Source organism: Miniopterus natalensis, chromosome 6 (genome assembly GCF_054644295.1).
Source record: "Miniopterus natalensis isolate mMinNat1 chromosome 6, mMinNat1.hap1, whole genome shotgun sequence".
NCBI lineage: Eukaryota > Metazoa > Chordata > Mammalia > Chiroptera > Miniopteridae > Miniopterus > Miniopterus natalensis.
Genome location: NC_142086.1, coordinates 43,007,505 through 43,028,591, shown reverse-complemented (window position 1 = coordinate 43,028,591; position 21,087 = coordinate 43,007,505). Strand labels below are relative to the sequence as shown.

General features: G+C 42.4%; 2 protein-coding genes across 2 annotated transcripts in view; one reads left to right on the top strand and one right to left on the bottom strand.

Moving 5' to 3' along the window:
- Positions 1–6,177, top strand: part of HGD (homogentisate 1,2-dioxygenase) — a 33,309-nt gene extending 27,132 nt beyond the window's left edge. Inside the window, exons 12-13 of the mRNA XM_016200151.2 lie at positions 2,845–3,026; positions 5,844–6,177. Coding sequence (XP_016055637.1) covers positions 2,845–3,026; positions 5,844–5,993 — 332 coding nt within the window. The 3' untranslated portion in view covers positions 5,994–6,177. The remainder of the gene's footprint in view (positions 1–2,844; positions 3,027–5,843) is intronic.
- Positions 6,178–13,311: 7,134 nt separating this feature from the next.
- NDUFB4 (NADH:ubiquinone oxidoreductase subunit B4) lies at positions 13,312–18,953 on the bottom strand. The gene is made up of 3 exons (XM_016199910.2): positions 18,769–18,953; positions 14,624–14,770; positions 13,312–13,429 (listed from the first exon to the last, which is right to left on the bottom strand). The coding sequence occupies exons 1-3, from the start codon at positions 18,946–18,948 to the stop codon at positions 13,367–13,369; spliced, it is 390 nt and encodes a 129-aa protein (XP_016055396.1). The 5' UTR covers positions 18,949–18,953; the 3' UTR covers positions 13,312–13,366.
- Between the last annotated feature and the right edge of the window lie 2,134 nt (positions 18,954–21,087).

The window sequence follows — 21,087 nt, the reverse complement described above, 5'->3', positions numbered from 1 at the left end:
GTTCTGGCTTATAGCCTGCACCTTAGACTCTAGGCCTTCATAATTCACCATTTCACATAGTTCTTGTATTGAGGTTGTTCTATGTGCCTGAGGTAATGGTTCTCAATGTTAGCAGGCTGCCCGAGTCACCTGGAGCGTTATTGAAACACACATTCCTGGGCCCCATGCTCAGACTTGCTGCTTCAGTAGGTCCAGGTAGGGCCCCACAATTTGTATTTATAACAAGTTTCTACATGAAGCTGATGCTACTGTTCCAGGGACCATAGTTTGAGAACATTAGGGAACATGAAAATTGCTTAGAATGCCTTTTTTTTCAATGTTTATTACCAGGGCCCACTCCCAGAGAGGTTCATTAGTTGGTTTTGAGGTGGAACTTCAATTTGCATTGTGCACTAGCAAGTCAGGAGATTCTGAGGCAGGAGGTATGCAGACCACGTGCTGAGAGACAGTGGCCTGAGGCTGTCTCCTCAGCCAGGGAGGGGGGCAACGGAGCAGTTGGACTCAGGCAAGTCTGCTACTGTGCCACAGCTCTCAGCCCGCTCCTTGATTTTGGTTTGTAGTTCACATTGCCTGAAACAAATGGCCTTGTGAAATGCTTCTTATAATTTTTGAAAAAACTCTCAAGTAAATTGGGCCCTGGATAGACAGATCTCAACAAAGTCATGGTTGCCGCAAGTTAGTTGGAAAAAACACAGAATCCCAAGTGAGAAATTATTTTTTACTAGAGATATTTAAGATATTGCTTTAGCAGTACTCAAAATCTTTGCTGCTTTGATGTGACTTTATAGGAGAAGTGGAAAATTATTAGTGTAGAAATATTGCATCCAATCATCTTAATGTGCCTTGGTCAACTGGCCTCAGCATTAATCAGAAAGGCAAGGTCTATCTACCTCCCACTGTCATTTGAAATATATACAATGATATAGAAATGTCATCACCAAACTCATTGCTGCTTAAATTCATATTCAGATCAAAGCTGAATTCTGTTCTTGCTCTCTTCTTAAAATTAGGCCATGAAAGTGACCCTGCGGACACATACTGGAGTGAGGAGTGTGACAGTATTTAGATAATGAGAACTGCTTTTGAAAGAGAGACACTTTATGCTTACAGTCGCGTCTCTTCCTCTATTTCCTCTTCATAGACAAACAAGTGGAGCTATGACCTGGATCTTACCTTTTCTGCAGGGTTTTGTTGTCTGGGAGGGAGGGTATGGCTGCTCAGTCAATTACAGAATTATTTTGGCATTTAGTTATACTTCACATGCAAGGAAGAGGGGTAGGGCATTTATCATGTGAAATGTTTGGCTTTGCAAGGGTTGCCACTGCCAAATCTCTCTACTCTGTTCATGGTTTGTACTCTTAGCACTCTTCTGGACAGACTATGAGTAATTTTAGACAGGCTATTTCTTATTCATCTCCACCAATACTTAGCACAGTATCCAATTATATATATCACTTGGATGTATAGATAGATGGATGGGGTGGGAAATGGACAGGTGAATGGATGGATGGGTAGGTGGGTGGATGAATGGAAAGGCACTTAAATTTACTCAGGTGTTATATTTCTTTAATTCTTGTTCTAAATGCATTGCTATTCTAATAAAAAGCTTTATTTCAATAGAAACATACTTTTGGAAGAGTGGGAACATGGTGATATTTGTCAAGTTTTATGTAACTCCAGGAAACACAACTAAGACCAATGTATTTAATTTATGTGGAAGCAAATTTCCATTTAATACAAGAGAACTTTTTAACACTCTGAGCTTTGTTGAATAGAAAGCTTAGGTAATTTAGAGCTCAGGGAGCTTTGTTGGGTAGAGAGAGTCCATTCACAGGAGGCGTGCAGGCAGAGCACGGGAGACAATCTGTCAGGAATGATGTAGAAAATTCTTCTGTATTAAGTAGAAATAAAGATCCCTTCTAATTTTAAGATTTTAGGATTCTATGAGAATAATGTCAATGAAAATAGATAAGAATGAATCTATCAACCATTTTTAAGATTGAAAGACTGAGATGATATCAGGTTCAGATACAGAAGATAATATTTGATAGAATATAGCATTTATGGATTAGGTTTTACAAATGCTAAGATCCTTTCACACAGATTATCATTTGACAATGGACTCTAAGTCCAGAGTTCTTTCCATTACCTTATCTTCCACACACACACCACCTCAGTTCTCTAGATTGGGAACCAGAAGTATGGTGATATATGTACTACTGTGAGGCTATTGGGGAAGGCTCAGATCACAAAAGAAGATAATTTGGGTTTTTTTCTTTTTTTAATATATCTTTATTGATTTCAGAGAGAGGAAGAGAGAGGGAGAGAGAGAGATAGAAACATCAATGACGAGAGAGTCATTGATTGGCTGCAGCCCGCAACTCGGGCATGTGCCCTGACCGGGAATCGAACCCTGATCCCCTGGATCCCAGGTCGATGCTCAACTGCTGAGCCACGCCTGGCTAGGCAAGATAATTTTGATATGAGGATTATAACCCTAAATGATGGAATACATCCACTCTTTATTACAATTTACATTTTAATTACTATTAAAATTCTTGCCTGGGCTCTGATTTTCAGACCTAGCGCACTCGCTTTCAGGCAGTGGGATACAAGAGCTCTGCTAATCCACACGGCCAGGGAGCAGAACTCTGCCCACCAAGAATTCCACTCCAATGAATGTTTCCCAGTTGTTCCTTTGCTGATCTGTATTCTTTATTAATCTTATAAAATGTAACAGATTCTCCTATCTTCTTGTCATTCTGAAGAAATGATGTTTGAAGGGTCTTAATGTTTATGGGTCTGCCTTGGATAATAAAAAAAATACTGCTCCAACCTTCCCAGGGAACTGCATGAGTGAATTCATGGGACTCATTAAAGGTCACTATGAGGCAAAGGAAGGTGGGTTCCTGCCAGGAGGAGGCAGCCTGCACAGCGCAATGACTCCCCATGGGCCCGATGCCAACTGCTTTGAAAAGGCCAGCAAAGCCAACCTGGTACCTGAGAGGATTGCTGATGGCACCATGGTAAGCAAGTTAAATGCCAGGCCCTGGTGGCCTCTGGGCTCCCCAGTCTTGTTGAGAGAAGAGTCTGATTTTTATTTCTCCAAAGTCACAGAGGAGGAGTCAGGAGAGGAGAGTGTGTGTCTGTCTGTCCATTCTCATGTGTGTACGCACCCACCCCCTGTGTGTTACTAGACTCCCAATGCAGTGAGGGTAGAAAGAGCTTAGGACTTGGAGTCAGGCCCGGGTTCAATCCCTAGCTCTTAGTTCCTGTGTGACCTTGAATAAGTCACTTAACTTCTCCGCTTCATTTCCTCCATCTGTAGAATGGGCACCGCATCCAACCCAGGGGGTGGCTGTCATTTAACCTTACAGACTGTCCAGCACTGTTCAAATGTAAGGGAATATCATTAATCCTCCGGGAGGGGCCTTCCATTATCTGCATGCAGCCCCATGTATATATGCTCTGTCTTCAAGTCATCTCTTGCTTTTGACGTGCTCCTGCAGCGTCACAGTCGCAGAGGATGCAGGATGTTGCCTTCAGCTGGGTTTTCAAGCCAAGGAGGGTCAGGACAGCGAGGAGCAGTTCTCTGCTGTTTTCTCATTTTCTTTTGCTCTCCTTTGGCATGGGATGAAACTGATGGGATTTAAAACCTGTTTTGTATTCCTCTTGAGTCAGGCTGTAAACACTGAGGCTGAACACAATTGCAGACGGCTGCTGTACTTGGTTTTATTTTATTTTGCATTCTGGGAGGTAGAGTTTATGGACCACAAGGAGTGATTTTATGCTAAATTATATGCTAATTTGCATTACATTTTTAAACAAATGCCTTCAATACTACCTGACTTTAAAATTAATAGCACAGACCCGCCTGACTCCATGCCCAGTTTGCTAACCACCTAAGCAGGCAGAATTATCTGTCCCTTTGTCCAGTGCAGCTTGCTTTCAGTCCCAATCCTGGGGCCAGAGTTGGTGTAGCTGGTCTGCAGAGGGAGGCTGAGAAGAGTCTCATCTGTTTGACCTCAGCTCTATTGCCCCTTGCAAGGGCCTCTGTGGAGTTTTTGTAGACCCCTGCTTCTCTATAAGACATGGTCTGAGAATCTCAGTTAAGCTATTGCCTCTGAAGTCTCCTGGAGGTGCACAGGCTACTCCAGAATTGCCACTCGATAGTAGTCAGTGTTACCAGGGAACAGCATTCTGTAACAGTGAGGCACAGGGCAGGGCTGTTTTTATGAGAGCAAGACTTGGGTGACATCTAGGGCTGGAGCACTAATGAGAAAGATCTCTCCTGTGTGGGAGCCTTGGGGCCAGGGAGGCCCTGAGTAGCCAGGAAGCCAGGCTACTGGTGGGAGAGGGCCCAACACTTTATCTAGACCTAACTTTGGGCCTCCCTCACCATTTCTCATTGTATAATTTGAACCCAGGCCCATCTATATGCCTCAACCTTATTCCAATTTGGAATAAATTAACTTTATGTGATACTATCTTCATAGCTCAGCTGGGATGGGGTTTTGTTACTCCAGTCAGACAGCAAGGCTCCTAAGAAGCAGTCAGCAAGGAGGCAACAATAATAATGGCCTTGATAACAACCCTTATGTCTGAATAGTGCTTTATAACGTGTAAGGCACATCCACATGACCTCATCTGGTCCTTGAGTCAAGCCTGTCGCAGGAAGTCAGGCAGGGACAATCATCTCCATTGTCTTCAGCAAGAAGAAGTAAATGTATACTGGACACCACACAGTACTGAGGGTTCTCTCGACTGTGGCACAGAGAATTTCCACTTTCCTTTTGCCCATCTATATTTTTAAAATTTCTAACAATGTGAGCACATAAGAATTGTAGGGTTTTATTTTGTTTTTTGATTTTTATTTTATTATATTTTTTATTTTTTTAAATATATCTTTATTGATTTCAGAGAGAGGGAAGGAGAGGGAGAGAAAGAGATAGAAACATCAATGATGAGAGAGTCACTGATCGAGCCAGCAACCCAGGCATGTGCCCTGATCAGGAATCGAACCCCGATTGCCTGGATCCTAGGTCGATGCTCAACCACTGAGCCATGCCCGGCCGGGCATGTTTTTTGATTTTTAAAAGCCACAGAAAGTAGACAAATCAGCAGCCAGTGAAGCTGGAATGTCTACCATGCACAGAGCACTTACATCATCTTACTGCTGCAGATAAAATCCTCCTGAACCCGGCGGGACATCCACCCTGCGCTCCCTTCTGGGACAGGGTTTCTAAATCGCTGTATACCGCCATCCCTGCCCCCTACTTCCCTCCTCTTCCTCCTCACTCTCTCTTTTCCTCCATCCCCTTCTCCCAGCTCACCTCTTGGTCAGAGTCCCGGAAAACAAAGGTCCAAATCCCAGCTCTGCCACTTCTTGCCACCACAGCTTTAGACAAGTCATTTCTCAGCTTCAAGCCTCAGTTTCCACCTCTGCAAAATGGGGAGTGTGGCCTCCCTCACGCGGACAGAGCCCCAGTGAGTGACGGGCCCTGAGAAGATGAGTACTGCTAGGACTTCCCCACCTCTGCCCTTGGATCTAGCAAACGTAGCTCCATAATGCTACATGGGCGACGTGAAGCTTACGCGCCCAATTTCACTTTATAGAATGAAACTCGAGGCTCTGAGAAGTTCAGGGTCCTGCAAAAGGCATCGCCCGCTTATAAGTGGTAGGGTCAGAGCCAGAGGCCTGGGCCTGGGCCTGCTCTCCTCGCCATGCTAGCACACGTGATTTATTATTCAAAGACTCTGCCCACTCACACCTTCTTTCTTGACATCTCGTCAAATGTGCTTTGCTACCCACCTCACCTCTTCTTTCTCATCATTTCCTGCAGGCATTTATGTTTGAGTCTTCTCTAAGTATGGCGGTCACCAAGTGGGGGCTCAAGACCTCTAATTGTTTGGATGACAACTACTACAAGTGCTGGGAGCCTCTCAAGAGCCACTTTACCCCCAACTCCAGGAGCCCAGCAGGACCTAAGTGAGACCAGAGCATCGCCACCATAGTTGAAATCCAATGTGTTTCCCCAGAATCTCGTGACTTCTGGCAGTATTGGGAGAGGGGGTGGGTTAAAATGAGAACTCACTTTTTGATAGTCAAGTGACTGAAACATTTGTAGAAATGTATTTGGAAAGTTCTATGGCTGTCAGCTTAATTACTCAATAAATACTTCCTGGTGTGTCGAAGTGGCAGTTGGTCCTAATCAGTACCTGATGGAGCAGACCTGGAGCGGGCAGGACTGGGGTCCATGCCACTGGACTGAGCCCCTTTGCATGGGCTTAGCCTGAGTGCCTTTATCCTAGAAGCACAAGTCCAGGGCATCTACCACGGACCACAAGACCAAGTCACAAGGAAGGACAGGCCAACATAAGGACCATGAGTTCAGGCTGAAGCCAAGGCCAAGGCCCCAGGAGTCAGTTCAAGCATAAGGAAGCAAGGGGGTCAGCAGAACTTCAAACATCTAGTGTCATCCTTAAACAGATGGGCAGCCAGGGCAGCTGGCTGTCTAATCTTGGTAGTCACGTAGCAAACAATACAGTGACAATGGACAAGAAGCCCAGCCGCTGAGAGTGAGCGTCATTCACTAAGGGTACCGACAGTCCTGATTGTCACACCGAATGCCCCACATCCCAGAAAACCCCTCAGTCTTGGTCCAAGCAGGACAGTTAATCACCCTACTAGTGACCCATTATCCATGCTTCGAATCCTTGCTATGTGCCAGCTTCAGAGTGAGGCGCTGGGGATGAATTATTGAAAAGGAAGAAGTTCTCTCTTCCCTTAGCAGGCTCATGGTGTGGGGAGATCTGAGCCCAAGAACATCAAGGGTCCCTATAGTTGGACCACAACAAAACAGGCAGTGCTGTGTGGGAAAGCTGCTCCTACCAGCTCCCTCCCCATGGCCAGCATCCTCCCAGGGGCTGGGCTGCCCAGGACTTTGGGTGAGTTGATTAGGTTCTCCTGGAATGAGGAGACAGGCACATCAGAACAGAAAGGAATGGGAAGTGGTATTTAGTTCTGTAAGTTAGCACATTTCCCCCACTTTGTTGCCATAGTAGCAATTTTCATGTGCTGCTACCAGATTTTTGTTCAACAATATGGAGTGAGAGTCAGCCATGTGTCAGGGCCTAGGAACTAGGGTTGCCAGATAAAATCCAAGAAGCCTGGTTAAATTTGAGTTTCAAATAAATCCTGAATAATTGAATATGTCCTTTGGATATACTTACACTAAAACAAATTACTCAGCATTTATCTGAAATTCAGATTTAACTGGGAAGCCTGTATTTTCACTTGCTCAGTCTGGCAGCCCTATGAAGGATATGGTGGTCAAGCAGATAGACATGTTCCTTGCCCTGACAGAGGTTTCATTCCAGAGATGGAGTCAGAGGAAATAAACAACATAATTACAAATTGTGAAACATGCCAAGAAGAAAACAAACAGGAACTGAGTTGGGAATAACAGGTGGGATGGGGAGATCTTTCTTTAGAGAGGAAAGTCTTCCAAGAAGCAGTGACATTTAGCCAGACCTAGAGGGTAGGAAGAAGCAAGTCCTTGGAGGAGTAGGGTTGGGCTGGGGGGGGGGGGGAGGCATCCCACGAAAAAGCCTTGTGGGTTCAAGAAACTGAAATAAAAGTGAACGTTGGGCACCTGGAAGGAGACCATTATAATGGTCCAGGAAAAAGATAACATTGTCCTGGACTAATGAGGTGGCAGCAGAGACCAACATGAATAAATTCCCAAACGTTTTGGAGCAGACCTGAAAGAATTTGCTAGTGGACTGATGTAAGGGGTGAGGGAAAGAGGAGTTGAGGACAAGGCTGGGATGACTGCTGGTTTTCTGACAGTATTTCATGGTCTCAAACAGTAAGGTGAAGGTATCTTTGAGGGTAACAGAGGTTGCTGTGCCTTCCCAATGTTCCTTAATATAAAGAACTCTCTATTAAAAATTAAAGATTATAAAGATTGTAAAGCAGTTAAGACCTTTAGGTAAATTTTAAATTTGATCATGGTAGCAGGTGTTGCCAGTGGCCCCCCGACATCTATCCCATCAGCAATCACCATCCGGTGACAACTAAATGTTTCTAATTGCCAGCACCACACCAGCCACTCTGCCTGAGGCCCAAATCAGAACCTGGCAAAAGTGCTGAGGATTGAACAGGCCTGGACGCAGCCCTCAACCAGCGAGGAGTGGGAATCGGTGGATAACGCCAGCTCTCTCACCCCATATCTTGGAGGCTTGTGTTTGGCCCTGGCTCCCTGCAGCTTCCTGAGATTAAGCTACAAGTGCCCACATTGGCAATTCTGCTAATGCGCCCCTTACTAGCTTCCTTCCCTCTCACTTCCCCACCCTCCTGAGGCTCATCTCCCAGAAAACACAAACTAAGACAACCACTGAGATATTTTATTCCCTAACCAGCCCTTTCATAATGAGCTCTATCTAACCCTACACTTATACATATCTAGACTCTCAGTGATTTAGGTTCATTTTATCATCAGTTTGGCAGCAAAGCCTTCCTGGAGCTATGGCAATGTTCTGGGTTTGCATCCATTTAGCATCGAAGCCCATGTACTTTATCCCCACTGCTGGCAGCAGCTCGTCAGCTGGAGACAGTATTTCACCCAAGCCAGGCTGTTCATGCTAATTAAAAAAAGATTTAGTTTTCTCCTGTTGTGCTTCAGATCAGCTAGAAAGATCTGTATCGTTTCCTTTATTCCCTAATCTCAAATATCATCGTTTTGTTCGCTGTTTCGTTCATTATGACTTTGATGAGATGCCACAGGAACTTAATTCTGGCTTGTATCAATGAGCCTATGGTAAAATTGGTTCATTATTTGTCGTTTCATTTCAAGTTGCAGAACCTATTGACAATGTTCCCTTTGCTTAGAAATAGAAAATCTTAAAAAAAAAAAGAAAAAAAAAGGCACCCTGATTAGGTTTCCTCCACTGACAGGAGGGTTTTCTGCCAGAAACCTTGGCATCTTTATATATTTTCCTATTAGCGAGTGTGCAACAGAAGCCACCCTTCTCGTTTTTCCTTGTGAGCGACTTCTCTCACAGCCCAGGCTACTAGTCGTGGCTGTAGAACAACGGTTCTCAACAGGGAGGGGTTTGCAACCCCCACCCGACATCTGACATCTAAGACATTTTTGGTTGGCGCAACTGGGGAGGGTACTACTGGCATCTAGTAGGTAAAGGCTAGGGATGCAGGTAAACATTCTACAATGGAAGGATCTGGAATAATTCATTCTACTATTGCTGAATGTCAATGGTGCCCAAGTTGAGAAAGCCTGCTCCGGATGCAGCGGTTGTCAACTTCAGCTGTACACTGGATCTCCTGGCAGCATCTACAACTCCAAGTGCCCAGGTTATACCTCAGCTCAACTAAATTAGAAACACTGGACATGGAACCCAAATGAGAATTTTTTTGAAACTGCTCAGGTGATCCCAAGTGCATAGGTAAGTTTTAGAAACTACCTTAAAATCAGTATCCAAAACACCCTCTTTTCCAACCTCAGATCCTGGTCCAAACCTGAGTTTCAAACCAGGGTTTCCCAGGGTCTACAGAAAGGTGAAAAAAAAATCCCTAAAGCTCCCAATGTTCCAGTAAACATGGATGTGTAGTGAGGGATTACCTAGGAGGAAAAGCAGGCTACAAGGCAGTGGGGAGGGGCACTGCCTCCCACCAGAAAGCACCGGCTCTGCAAAGGTGCCCAAGTGGGGCACAGGGAGCATGGGGAGAAGAGGGGTGTTAGGAAACCTAAGGCCTAGATGTAAACTGTTTAGAAGCTACAAATTCATGTACAGTTTCTGGGTTGTGATTTTACAGAGTGATGAGTTATCACTTCTGGGGTTTTGTGCTTCTGGGAAGACATTTTACTACTAAAATAAAAATGGGGAGAAAAAAAAAGGCTTGAGAGCTGACATTTAAATGTCTTCTATTTAGTGATCAGCCAGCCTTCAATTTAGTATTATTAACTTCATATAATTGCATCATTAATCTGAGTATGTCCAAACTTATTTGTGTGTGGTGCATAGTTAAGAGCATAAATGCTAGAGCCACACTCCCTGAGTTCAAATCCAGGCTCTATCCCTTCTTAGCTGTGTGACCCTGCAAGTTGCTTAATCTCTCTCCCTTTGTTTCCTCAGCTGTAAAATGTGGATAATGATAGTACCTACCCCATAGTGTTAGTGTGAGTATAAAATGAGCTCATATAAATTGCTTAGAATAGTTCTTGTCACATAAGGAGCATTGAAAAGCAGTTGCTATTATTCAGGGTTTTGGGGGAAGGGAGGAGGGGACGGTATTTTGATCTTGACATGTTTGTTTTTAAGTAAAATTATTAGATACTTATTAATATAATAGCCATTATATATGAATTTTATTTGTTTGGAAGAATAGTAAGTAAGGAATCCGGACCATGCTTCCATAGCTGAATGAGTTTCTGGGTTGAGCAAGTGATTTCACCTCTCTAAGCCTGACTTTTCTCATTTGAAGGAAGGAAATGATTTCTTTCACAGGGATTTGGTGAGGGTTAAGTGAGACCAGGCAATAAAGGCAGCCACATCGCTTTCCACAGAGTGAGCACAGGCAAATATTAGCTATTGTTAATGATACTGTTGCCGTTGTGACTCAGTGAATACTTATTAGTTTCTGTCTCACTGAGACTGTTGTGCCACCTACTGTAGGAGACACTGGAATAAGCCAAGGTCCTTGTCCCCAAATAAACTAGCGTTGAGCTGAAGATTAAGGAATGTACTCTCCCAACACAATAAGTAACAGAAGTTCAAAGTGTAGAAAATGTAGTAGTGCTGTCTCCTTTTCGTCATCTTTTAGGTCTTAAAACAAGAAAACCATGTTGACGTTCAATTTAAGATCTCAACAATGTATATTAATAGTTCAATTAAAGTAAAAGTTAGGATAGAATCTAAAGTGGCTTTGATATAAGTACAGTAGGTCCTCACTTAACTTTGTCAATAGGTTCTTGGGAACTGACTTTAAGTGAAACAACATATAACGAACCAGTTTTACCCCAGGCTAACTGATGTAAACAACAGTTAAGATCCTATGGCATATATCTGGTCACAAAAATATCACTAAACTTCTAAATAAAGACCCAAAACATTTTTATAGTAAACATTGAAATAAATGTGAGCTATACATGCATTTAATAAAGATTAATAAAAATAAGTAAGATCATTATTTTTCAGTTCAGGGTCTCTGGTGGCTGGGGCCTGTGCAGGCAGCTCAGGGCACAAGGTGGGACCCAGTCCTGGATAGGACACCATTCCATTGCAGGGTGCAGAGAAAGGGATTTCCACCAGTCTCCTGAAAAAAATGGGGTTCTATCAGAAGGAAAGTAAGGGGAGGTGGGTGTCAGTGGGCAACAGCCAGTGCCCACCATGGATACCTTCTTGGGAGAACTTGGCAAGAATAATATGGGAGGTATTAGGTTTGAATCTAGCATCTTCACTCTCACAACCCGCAAAAGACAAATCTGCTAATACTTGCTTTACACAAAAAAATGCTCCAACATCTGCCTGATTTCTCTCCAAATCTGTTAAAATGACTTTTCAATTCTCCTATTTGTATGAGGGAAGGAGGTTGGCTGGAAATTGTCTCAGCTGTCCTAAGTCTCATTCTGAATCAAACAGGTGACATGGGCCATCAGAGCAGTAGTTCCTAGTCACAACCTGCATTCCTAATCCTCAAATTGGCAGGGTTTCCTAAAGAATTGGACAAGTCATTTCTCTTGTCCAAATCTTTCCTATAGTATTAGGCTGTGAGATTGGCAGTTTTTAAAAGACCCTTCCAGTTCTAACATTCTATATACTTGTAAGTATGCAGAAAATCTAAAAGTGCAAGTGGGAGTCTCTGCTCTCAAAGGTGTGTTGTTTTTTTTTAATTTTTTGATTACAGTTTGCATTCAACACTATTTTGTATTCGTTTCAGGTGTACAGACCAGCAGATAGACATTAATATACTCTACAAAGTGTTCCCTCCAATAATTCAAGTGCCCACTTGGCACCATAGTTATTACAGTATTGTTGACTGTATTCCCTATGCTGTACTTTATACCTCCAAGCCTATTTTGTAACTGCCAATTAGTACTTCTTAAGGTGTTATCACTTAAACCCTCCAGGCTGTTAGATGTTCCTTCTCAGTACTGGACTCCCCACAGCATTGGTCTTTATCCCTTTCAAAGAACGGTTGCAGACGCCCTCTCTCGGAGTCAGGCTGCCCAGGTTTAAGTTGTCTCAGCCCTTATTAGCTAGAGGACTCCAGCAAATCTTTAACCTCTCTAACCTCATGCATAATAGGGATCTTTAAGGCATGTTGGGAGGTGTGTAAAGCTTTAGCTTAGTGCCTGGGACACAAGTAAAAGCTTGATAAACGTTGACTGCTATAATTGTTTTTCATCATGTGAGTTCCTCCAAGGAGTTGTATCTTCATGTTAGTATCCTCAGTGCTTAGTAAATGATCAGGGCTCAATAAGTGTTTGATCAATGCAGAGACCTAATGGCCAGTGTTTTACTAGAATACTGTAGGACACAGGCTCCTCCACCCGTGGCTCCAGGAAACCAGCCATCCCTAGTACCTGTAGACCAACAGCAGCTCATTCTCCTTATAGCCTACATTGGTGTCTCCTCCCAAACACGCTGATGGGACCAAATCGCTTCCATGCTAACCCTTCTGCAGAGCATGATTCTAGAGAAGCTGCCTATTCAACTTCTAATAGATGGCTCCAGGGAAACTGATCGCCCCCCATCTCCATCTGCCCGACTCAAGCCACTCCATGTAAAACAAGAATATTCTTCGATGCTGTCTCCATTTTATATAAAGTATGAATAAAACCCTCTTTAGAAAACTGTTTTTAATTGATATGGAACATATATTGTAAGTAGAAAAAAAAAAATGTGCTTAATTGTGCAAATGTAGTTTCAGGAGAAGTCCCCTACCACCATCTCCTCTTACTATTCTATTGCATTTACCACTGGGGCAGGAGCCAGGCAAGAACTTAGGTATTAAGTAGTACCAGACACATAATAAGCACTCAAATAATAATTGTAGAATAAAAAGTTGTCAGAATGTATACTCTTGAGCACACAGTTTGTCTAATTGACTGTTGCATTCCCAGCACATAGCACAATGCCTGGCTCACAGTAGCCACGCATTTGTTGAATGACTAGATGAATGAACACGCACCTGTTTCTTCATTAAACTATGAACGCTCACAAAGTAGAGATTCTACAATGTCCAGCAAATGTTTGTTGAATCGAGGTAACATTAAGAAAGAGAAACTATTTAATGATTAATAGATTTATTAAACAATAATACATATAGTCGTCATTGTCAGATTTAATATGAGATGTTAAATGTTCGATCCAATTTTCCTTCCCGGATAAGTTTTTCTTTCCTATCCTGAGTAAACAGAAAAAAGAAAATTAAAAACAATGCATTCTGGCACAGCCCATGATACAAAACTCTAAAGAACAGGAATTAAATGCTCCAAACCTAATTCCAACCCCCTCCTTCTAAAACCTATGGAGCATGAGTAAGGAAGTAGTAGTCTGAAAAAATAAAGGAACAGTAAGAAACTACTGCTATTGAAAAATATCTTACCCACATTTCAGTAAGTAAAATTGTATTACCCCACTAAAATGCATACATCACAAGCAAAACACAAACACCTTCCGGGTAAATGTGGCCCACCTTTCTGTTAAGCAGTATTTACCAGATAATCAAAATATATACACACTAACAGGAGAGTGGATTGGCTGGTTTAAAGCAAAGCCAGATAGGTGGGCACCAGTCTAGATGGCAATATGAAGCCTGGAAGCTGGGGAAGGGGTTCTAGCATCAGAGTGGTCCTGTGTCAAAGATAAGCTTCGCTTTCTCTGCAGTCCTATACGCAAGCCTCTGATGGCAGTGGTGCCCAGCACAGGCTGCTTTTGCTTTTCTGTTGTTAGTGTATTAGTAAGTTTTATCATTAATTTGCAAAATGTAACCAATATAACTAGAATTCACACAAATAGGGAACACACTAAATGATTTATGTATTTTGCTTATATTTAACGCAATAAACATCTCTTTGTAAAACATGAATTAAGAAAACTAAATACAAAAATTTGCAAAGATGATATCTAAAGGTAAATCAGAACAAGTACGTTTAACTTCTACACATCTAATGAGAAAAAAGAATTTAACTTCTTAAAAGTTATTTTTGTATTCTCTTACGTAATAGTCACAGTATAATTTCCTTACATCATTTAAAATACACCAGAAAGACTCTTTCATGAGCTAAGTCTTAGAGATTTAAATTGATTTATTATTTTAAATTCTAGAGCAACCATTAAACTTGAGAGACCCACAGACTATAGTGATTTTTAACAAAGCATATTTCTATGAGTTGAAACGATAAAGAAATAAAATCAAACATATAACTCAAGTCATGTTTTATCTCTTGCTGGAAAGGAATAGATAAAAGAGGACGTGAAGGGAAAGTAGAGGACCAAGACGGGAGGCGCACTGGTGGCAATCATCAAGAGAAAGAGCTGCAGCCAGCTCAGGGCGACTCTGTCACACAAATACTAAACCTCAGTTCCTGATACTTACTCTGTCAGTTTTAAAAACGTAATACCAGAAGACGAGGGGCCCAATTCCAACCACAGCTCCTAAGAGTGAGTTTTTGGGAGTGGGTCTGAAATTGGGATAGATATTTGCCGATCTTGCATAGGTCCAACGAGTCAAAGCAGGATCTTCCTAGAATTAATAACAAAAAGTTACAAGAACTTAAGCAGGGCCAGAGTAAGAAACAACCTCATCAGGACTTCTGTGGGGGAGCACAAGAGATACCTTCCTTTTGTTCTCTACTACAGTTAAGGGTATACTCTGAATATTCCTAAATAGCTCCAGGAAAGATCTTTCATTTCTACTCTTTGCTGAATAATTTTCTGGTGATACTGTTCAAATCCTTCAGAATTTAAAAGCACTCTTATACCCTTCAGCTTTCTATTTATTTAAGATTTAAGAATCCTAATCTTTCTAACCCTGTCAGAGAAGCCACTTTTTCTCTTTGATCATTTTTATCTATTCTTTCCTGGACTGCTTTTAGCTTCATCATCTTTCTTGAAGTGTGACTGACAGAATCACATAGGATTCCCGATGATGACGAACAGATTTCATATGCTCGATCATGCTTTGTACTTTGATTCCAGGTCCTTTATAATGTTACCCCTACATTGGTCTTTCCAGGCTACAAGTAAGCTGCAGAAAAGCGAAGACTGAGGTAGGCTAACTATGAACTTCACGTTTGTAAGCTGACTTGACTGATATTTCAAGAACAAAATACGACATTTCACACTATTAAATAGTTTTGTACAAAGAACAGGGCTGTTGTTAAAGGAAAAGGCTCACTGTCTTGGTTAAGAAAAAATTAACTGTCCATTTCAATATGTTTATACTAGAATAACTACGTAAGAATAACAAATGTACCCCAAACACATAATTAAATTTAATTAGCTAAATCCCCAAATGATTTTACAAAATTATTTGCTCCGATTAACTGATAGATAAAAATAAGCAAATGAAATCAGCTTTAAAGTCTTAATACTAAGTTGTAAGGAGAACATTCAAGGTCCTAACCAATACCAAGAAGTCATGATTGGTAGGACTAAATTACTGAAACTGGATCTTGCATAGTAGCATTTTAAATCAAGCTGTTTGCAGAAACAGCAAGGGTGAAGACACAGTTATAGATTCAAGGAGACAGTTGAGCTCAATACATCTATTCTTTTACCTATTCCTTCTGCTATTAATGTATTTGAATGATTCTTCCATGAATTCTCAAACTGCCAGTCACCTCTCTACACTTTGATATGTGAAGATCTATCTTCTAGAAACATTTCATTTCCGAAAAATATCAAGATCCCCATGACCATAGTTCATTGAGACCAATACTGTTGTTAAGAGAGGTTCCAATACATATGCCTTGGGTGACAGCTCTTTGACACCACTCCATGTCTGGACTACCAGCAGCATGTGACATCATGAAAACTCCTTGAAATCACAGCTTCCAGGACACACCGGCTTGGTTTTCCTTCTCTCTGGCCATTCCCTTAGTTTCTCTTGCTCTCTTCTTCCTTACTCACCAATCTCTTAATATTGGACCTTGGACTTTGTTGGCCATTCCTGTTCACTCCCTTGGTGATCTCCAGTCACATGGCTTTTAATATCCATCTATAGACTGCTGACTCCCAAAATTATACCTCTAGCCCTGGACCTCTACCCTCAACTCCAGACATAATATCCAAACTACCTGCTCAACAGTGACATGCTGTCTAACAGACATGTCAAATGTGATGCATCTCAAACTGATTTCCCAATATTCCACTTCACCTCCATCCCTGCTCCTCTAATTCTCTATCTTGGCAGAAAGCAACTTATTTTTCAGATCACTGAGGTCAAAAACCTTGGAGTCATCCTTGACCCCTCTCCTCCTCTTACATGTCACATCCAATTTGCCAACTACTTACAAGGCCTCGTATGATCTAGTCCCAGGCTTCTTTCTGACCTCATCTCTTCCTACTCTGCCCTTACCTTTCTCCATGTTAGCCACAATGATCTCTTCAGTATTTCTGCAATTAAGTAGGCACACTCCTATCTCAGGACCCTTGCACTTGCTTTTCCAGCTCCCTCACCGCACTTCCTTCAGATCTTCACTCAAATGTCACCTTATAAGCAAGGCCTTTCCCGGTCCTATCTAAAATTGCAGCTGCTCTCCCTTCCTACTATGTACACACATTCCTAATCCCCTTCCTTGCTTTATTTTTCTTATCATGTATCACTAACATGCTAAATGATTAATTTCTTTACTACTTGCCTCTCCCACTAGAAATTCTATAAGAACAGGGATCTCTCTGCCCGTTTCACCTCCACTGTCACTGCAACACGTAACACAGGGCAGAGCCTGTAACAGACCCTGAGTGATTATTTATTCACCGAGTCAATCATCCTTAGGTTAGGCAAGTAATTCCCATGTATTGGTCAATATATGATTAAGTGTGAGACACGTGCTTAATGAACAGAACAGCCAATGAGGTAGGCATTACTACCTCTGTTCTACATGACAAAACTGGAATTGCCCTAGGTCACAGAACTGGAAAAGAGAAACTCTGGAGTTTAACCCTCAACTCTGTCTGGCTCAGGCCTTAATCTTTATTACTACATCATACTACCTCTGGCATATCAAAGCTAATTGTGTGAGTATATATATATAATAAACATCTCTCTCTGCACCTTCTTCTCAAATAAACAAGGTTCTGGCAGGAGACAGAAGAGCCAACTGGTTAAGCAGATGCTTTGGGTTACTTAGACCAACCAAGGTTCAAATTCTGTTCTATCACTTGCTAACAGAGTATCACTCTATAAACTACTTGTCCTTCCCATGCTGTCTTCTCATGTGTAAAACAGGAATAGCAATGGAGCTTAACTCTCTAAATAGTTGTGATATTTAAATAATACTCAGGAAAGTTTAGATAGTGCATGGGACATTGTAAATTTCCTTGAATTCTCACAACTCCCAAGAATTCCTACAGAATACTAATGCAACTGTTGGGAAAAGTATTTTTTTTAATCATATTTGATATATTTAAACAGCTCCTGTACAAAAAAATTATCAAAAAGCACACTTGTTAAATAATAATAACTATCAGTTTGATGGGCATATATTATGTGCTGGAAATTTTACACAAACTACCTCATTTAATCTCACATGGATTCTACAAAGAAGATACTACCTTTCCCATACATGAAGATCAGAAAACGAAGGTTCAGAAGGTTTAGGCAAATTGCCCAAGGTCATGTACAGGGTGGGGCAAAAGGTTTCAATGGTTCATATGGAAAATAATACAATAATTAATAAATAGGCCCTGGGTAGGTAGCTCAGTTGGTTAAGAGCATCCTCCAGATACACCAAGGTTGTGGGTTTGTTCCATTAGGGCGCATACAACCAATGAATGCATAAATAAGTAGAACAACAAATCAATGTTCCTCTCTCTCTAAAAATCAATCAATAAAAATTTTTAAAATAACTAATAAATAATAATACAAGAGTAAACTTGTGTTTCACATACTCACAATTGTAAACCTACTTCTGCCCCACCCTGTGGTTTGCTAGTCTGACTCCAAAGCTTCAACAAGCTGCAGGGTCTTTGGGCCTTTAAAAATACAAACAATCACTATATTCCCAGCAGGAGAGAGCAGCATTGCTATGAACTGTGAACTGAAAGGTGGGAAAACAGCTTTAAAGCACACACACACACACACACACACATTTTTGAACACTCATTAACTTATTACAAGCCTGGCCGGTCACGTGCTTTATCTCATTTATAATCCTCATAAAACAGGAAGTGCTCTGTTACCCCCATTTTTCAGATAGGAAAACTGAGTCTAAGCAGCAGAGTTGAATGAGGAACTTTCTCCAGATCCTCAGGCGGGAAGCGATGAAGCCAGGACCCTGCCCCTGCCCGGTGTGCGAGTCCCTGGCCCGCTCTCTGACCACCAAACTCCCTGACCAAGGTTAAAGGGCTGGCGAGTTGGCCTGCCCTCTGGGCCTGGGCGCGGGCCAATGTCTAAGACACTGACCGGCAGCAAACGTCTAAGAAACTCTTCGGGAACAGCGGCCCCCGCGCCGCGCGCCCCGTGGCGGGCCCGTGGAACTCGGGCGCTCGAGTCCCGCCCGGCCGCCCCCCACTCACGATGGGCCCGTGGCGGCTGGGGTCGTTGTACTGCAGCAGGTACTCCCTTTTCAGCCGCGACCTTATGGCCAACCGCTCGGCTTGCGCCTTCCGGGTTTCCGGAGAGATGTCGTATTCGGCTGGGTCGAGGGTAGGGGGCAAAGTGGCCAGGCGCGACGGCTTGTACTTGGGGAACGACATCTTGCGACCCTGGCGCACCACTGCGCCTGCGCGGCCGCCGTCCTGCCTCCTGACCTTAATCCCGAGAAAGTGCGCCTGCGCCGCGGCCGGCGGCTGGCGAAGGCGCTCGGGGCGGGCGTCAGCGTCCTTCCTCGGTCCGGCCCTCGAACGGCGCTCTGCGCGTGCGCGAAGTGCTTTCTGCTTTACTAAGGACGGCCCCTCCCTCCGCTTGCATCCTTCTCCCGCGGCCCCTGCGGTCTGTCGCTCGTTGTTTCTGTCGCGCACCCTTCTCTGCTGACCTGGCGGAACCGAGTATGTGGAGTTGAGCTGTGTGGGACTTGCAGAAACCGAAAATGGGACTGGTTGGGAAGCCCCGTTTCAGTGTGAATGCATCCAAGCAAGCTGTGTGACCTTGGGCAAGTCACTTAAAGTCTCTGAGTTTCTCGTCTGTATCCGGGAGAGGATGACTCCTAGTCTGCCCACCAAGCAAAGGTGTTGTGAGGATTAAATGAAACAATGAGTAGATGCAAAGTGCTTTTCAAAATTTGATTCCCTAGGCAAGAAAAAGAATAAGTTTTTTGTAACTTCTTCTACTGCCCTATAATATCAGTAGAAGAGTATTCTTCATAGGCACGAAGTGATGTTTAGTAGGAGAATAATGTTAGAAGTGTTGCCTGCCTGATTATAGTAGGTCAGACACAAAATGAATAAAGCTCATGAAGAAAAAATGTTGGTTAAAGTACTAAAACCTCTTACTTAAAATCCTTAGCACTCTTCAGGTGCTAAGAATGAAAAATATCCTTAGAGATATGAAAATATGCATAGGGGCATTGTGTCTTACTGTGAAAGATGGTTTAGGAGAGAAAAGAGGAAAGTAACCCAAAATGAAACCTCCATCCCTATTGTCTTTCTCCCTCCCTTACTATCCAAGGGGAAAAAGCAACTTCAGGTTTCTTGGCAGGGTCTTTGGGTACCAATCAGATACTTTTCAGGGGAAAACATGTGAACAGTATTTGCATGACTCAGGCAAGGAAAACTGGATCAAAAGAGAGCTTCAGCTTGGATGAACTGTGGGGACACGCAGGTGTGTTGGGGAAATGGTTGCTAGGCAGGGAAGGAACCTGGAAAGTGTTGGCGCTTGAAGTGATGAGAAGCACTGCTGTCAAATCTATCAACATTTTAATACTGTTTTAAAATATTTATTAAGCCCCCACAGCGTGAAGCATACTGCACACTAGTCAGTCAATCTTCTAGGCTCAGTGGGGGAAATACAGAAGAAATGAAGGATGGGATGTTTGTCATCGAGGAGCTGTCAGGCAGTACAGAAAGAACAGACAGAATATAACATTTGCAAGGCAGTTTAATATCCCAATGAGTAGAGAGCAAAATGGGCCCCTGAGAATGCAGCTGAGGGAATGCAGAAAAAGGGAATTTGAGACAAATCACTCTCGCTCAGTTTTAAAGGAGAAAAAAGGAAGTTCTGCTTTTTTGCAAAGGTGTTTTAAAATATTAAGAAAATAAAATGAAAAGCAGGAACAGGTTGTAAATTCTAAAAATTCTAAAGAGTACATTGATGAAGTTTCAAAAACCATCTGTTTATACATTAGACACTGATCTAGGAAGAAGAACATGTAAAAAGGATGAAAGAAAAAGGAGTGCAGTGAGTATAAGCCAGCTGACCAAGTTGAAAAGGAAGTTTAAGGTTAAGAGAGAGGGAGATGGAGAGAGAGAAAATAAAACATCATTTTGCTTTTAGTTAAGGTAGTTATTCCCACATTTGCTTAATTATTATACGGATCCCTTAAGATAGTTGTTAAAAATATGGAGTCCTAGGTTCTTTTTTGCTCTTGGAGATTCAGAATTGGTCTGGCAGGGGAACCCAGGAAATTTTTTACAATTTCCTGAGGGGATTCTTACAATGTTGCATGTTTGGGAAACATAGAGATGGGTGCAAGAGGGCTTCTTTCCCTTCTTGCTTTTCCCTGAAAAGGCCTTCTGAGAGTGAACCTATTGAAGATGGAGACCTAGATGCCAGAATGAAAGAAAAAGACTTTATTGGGAATGCAACCAAAAATTATGAAAATGAATTTATCTTATATTTTACAAATTTTAGGTCACGATTACAACACATACTAATTCTGATAAATCAAGTGTTCATTT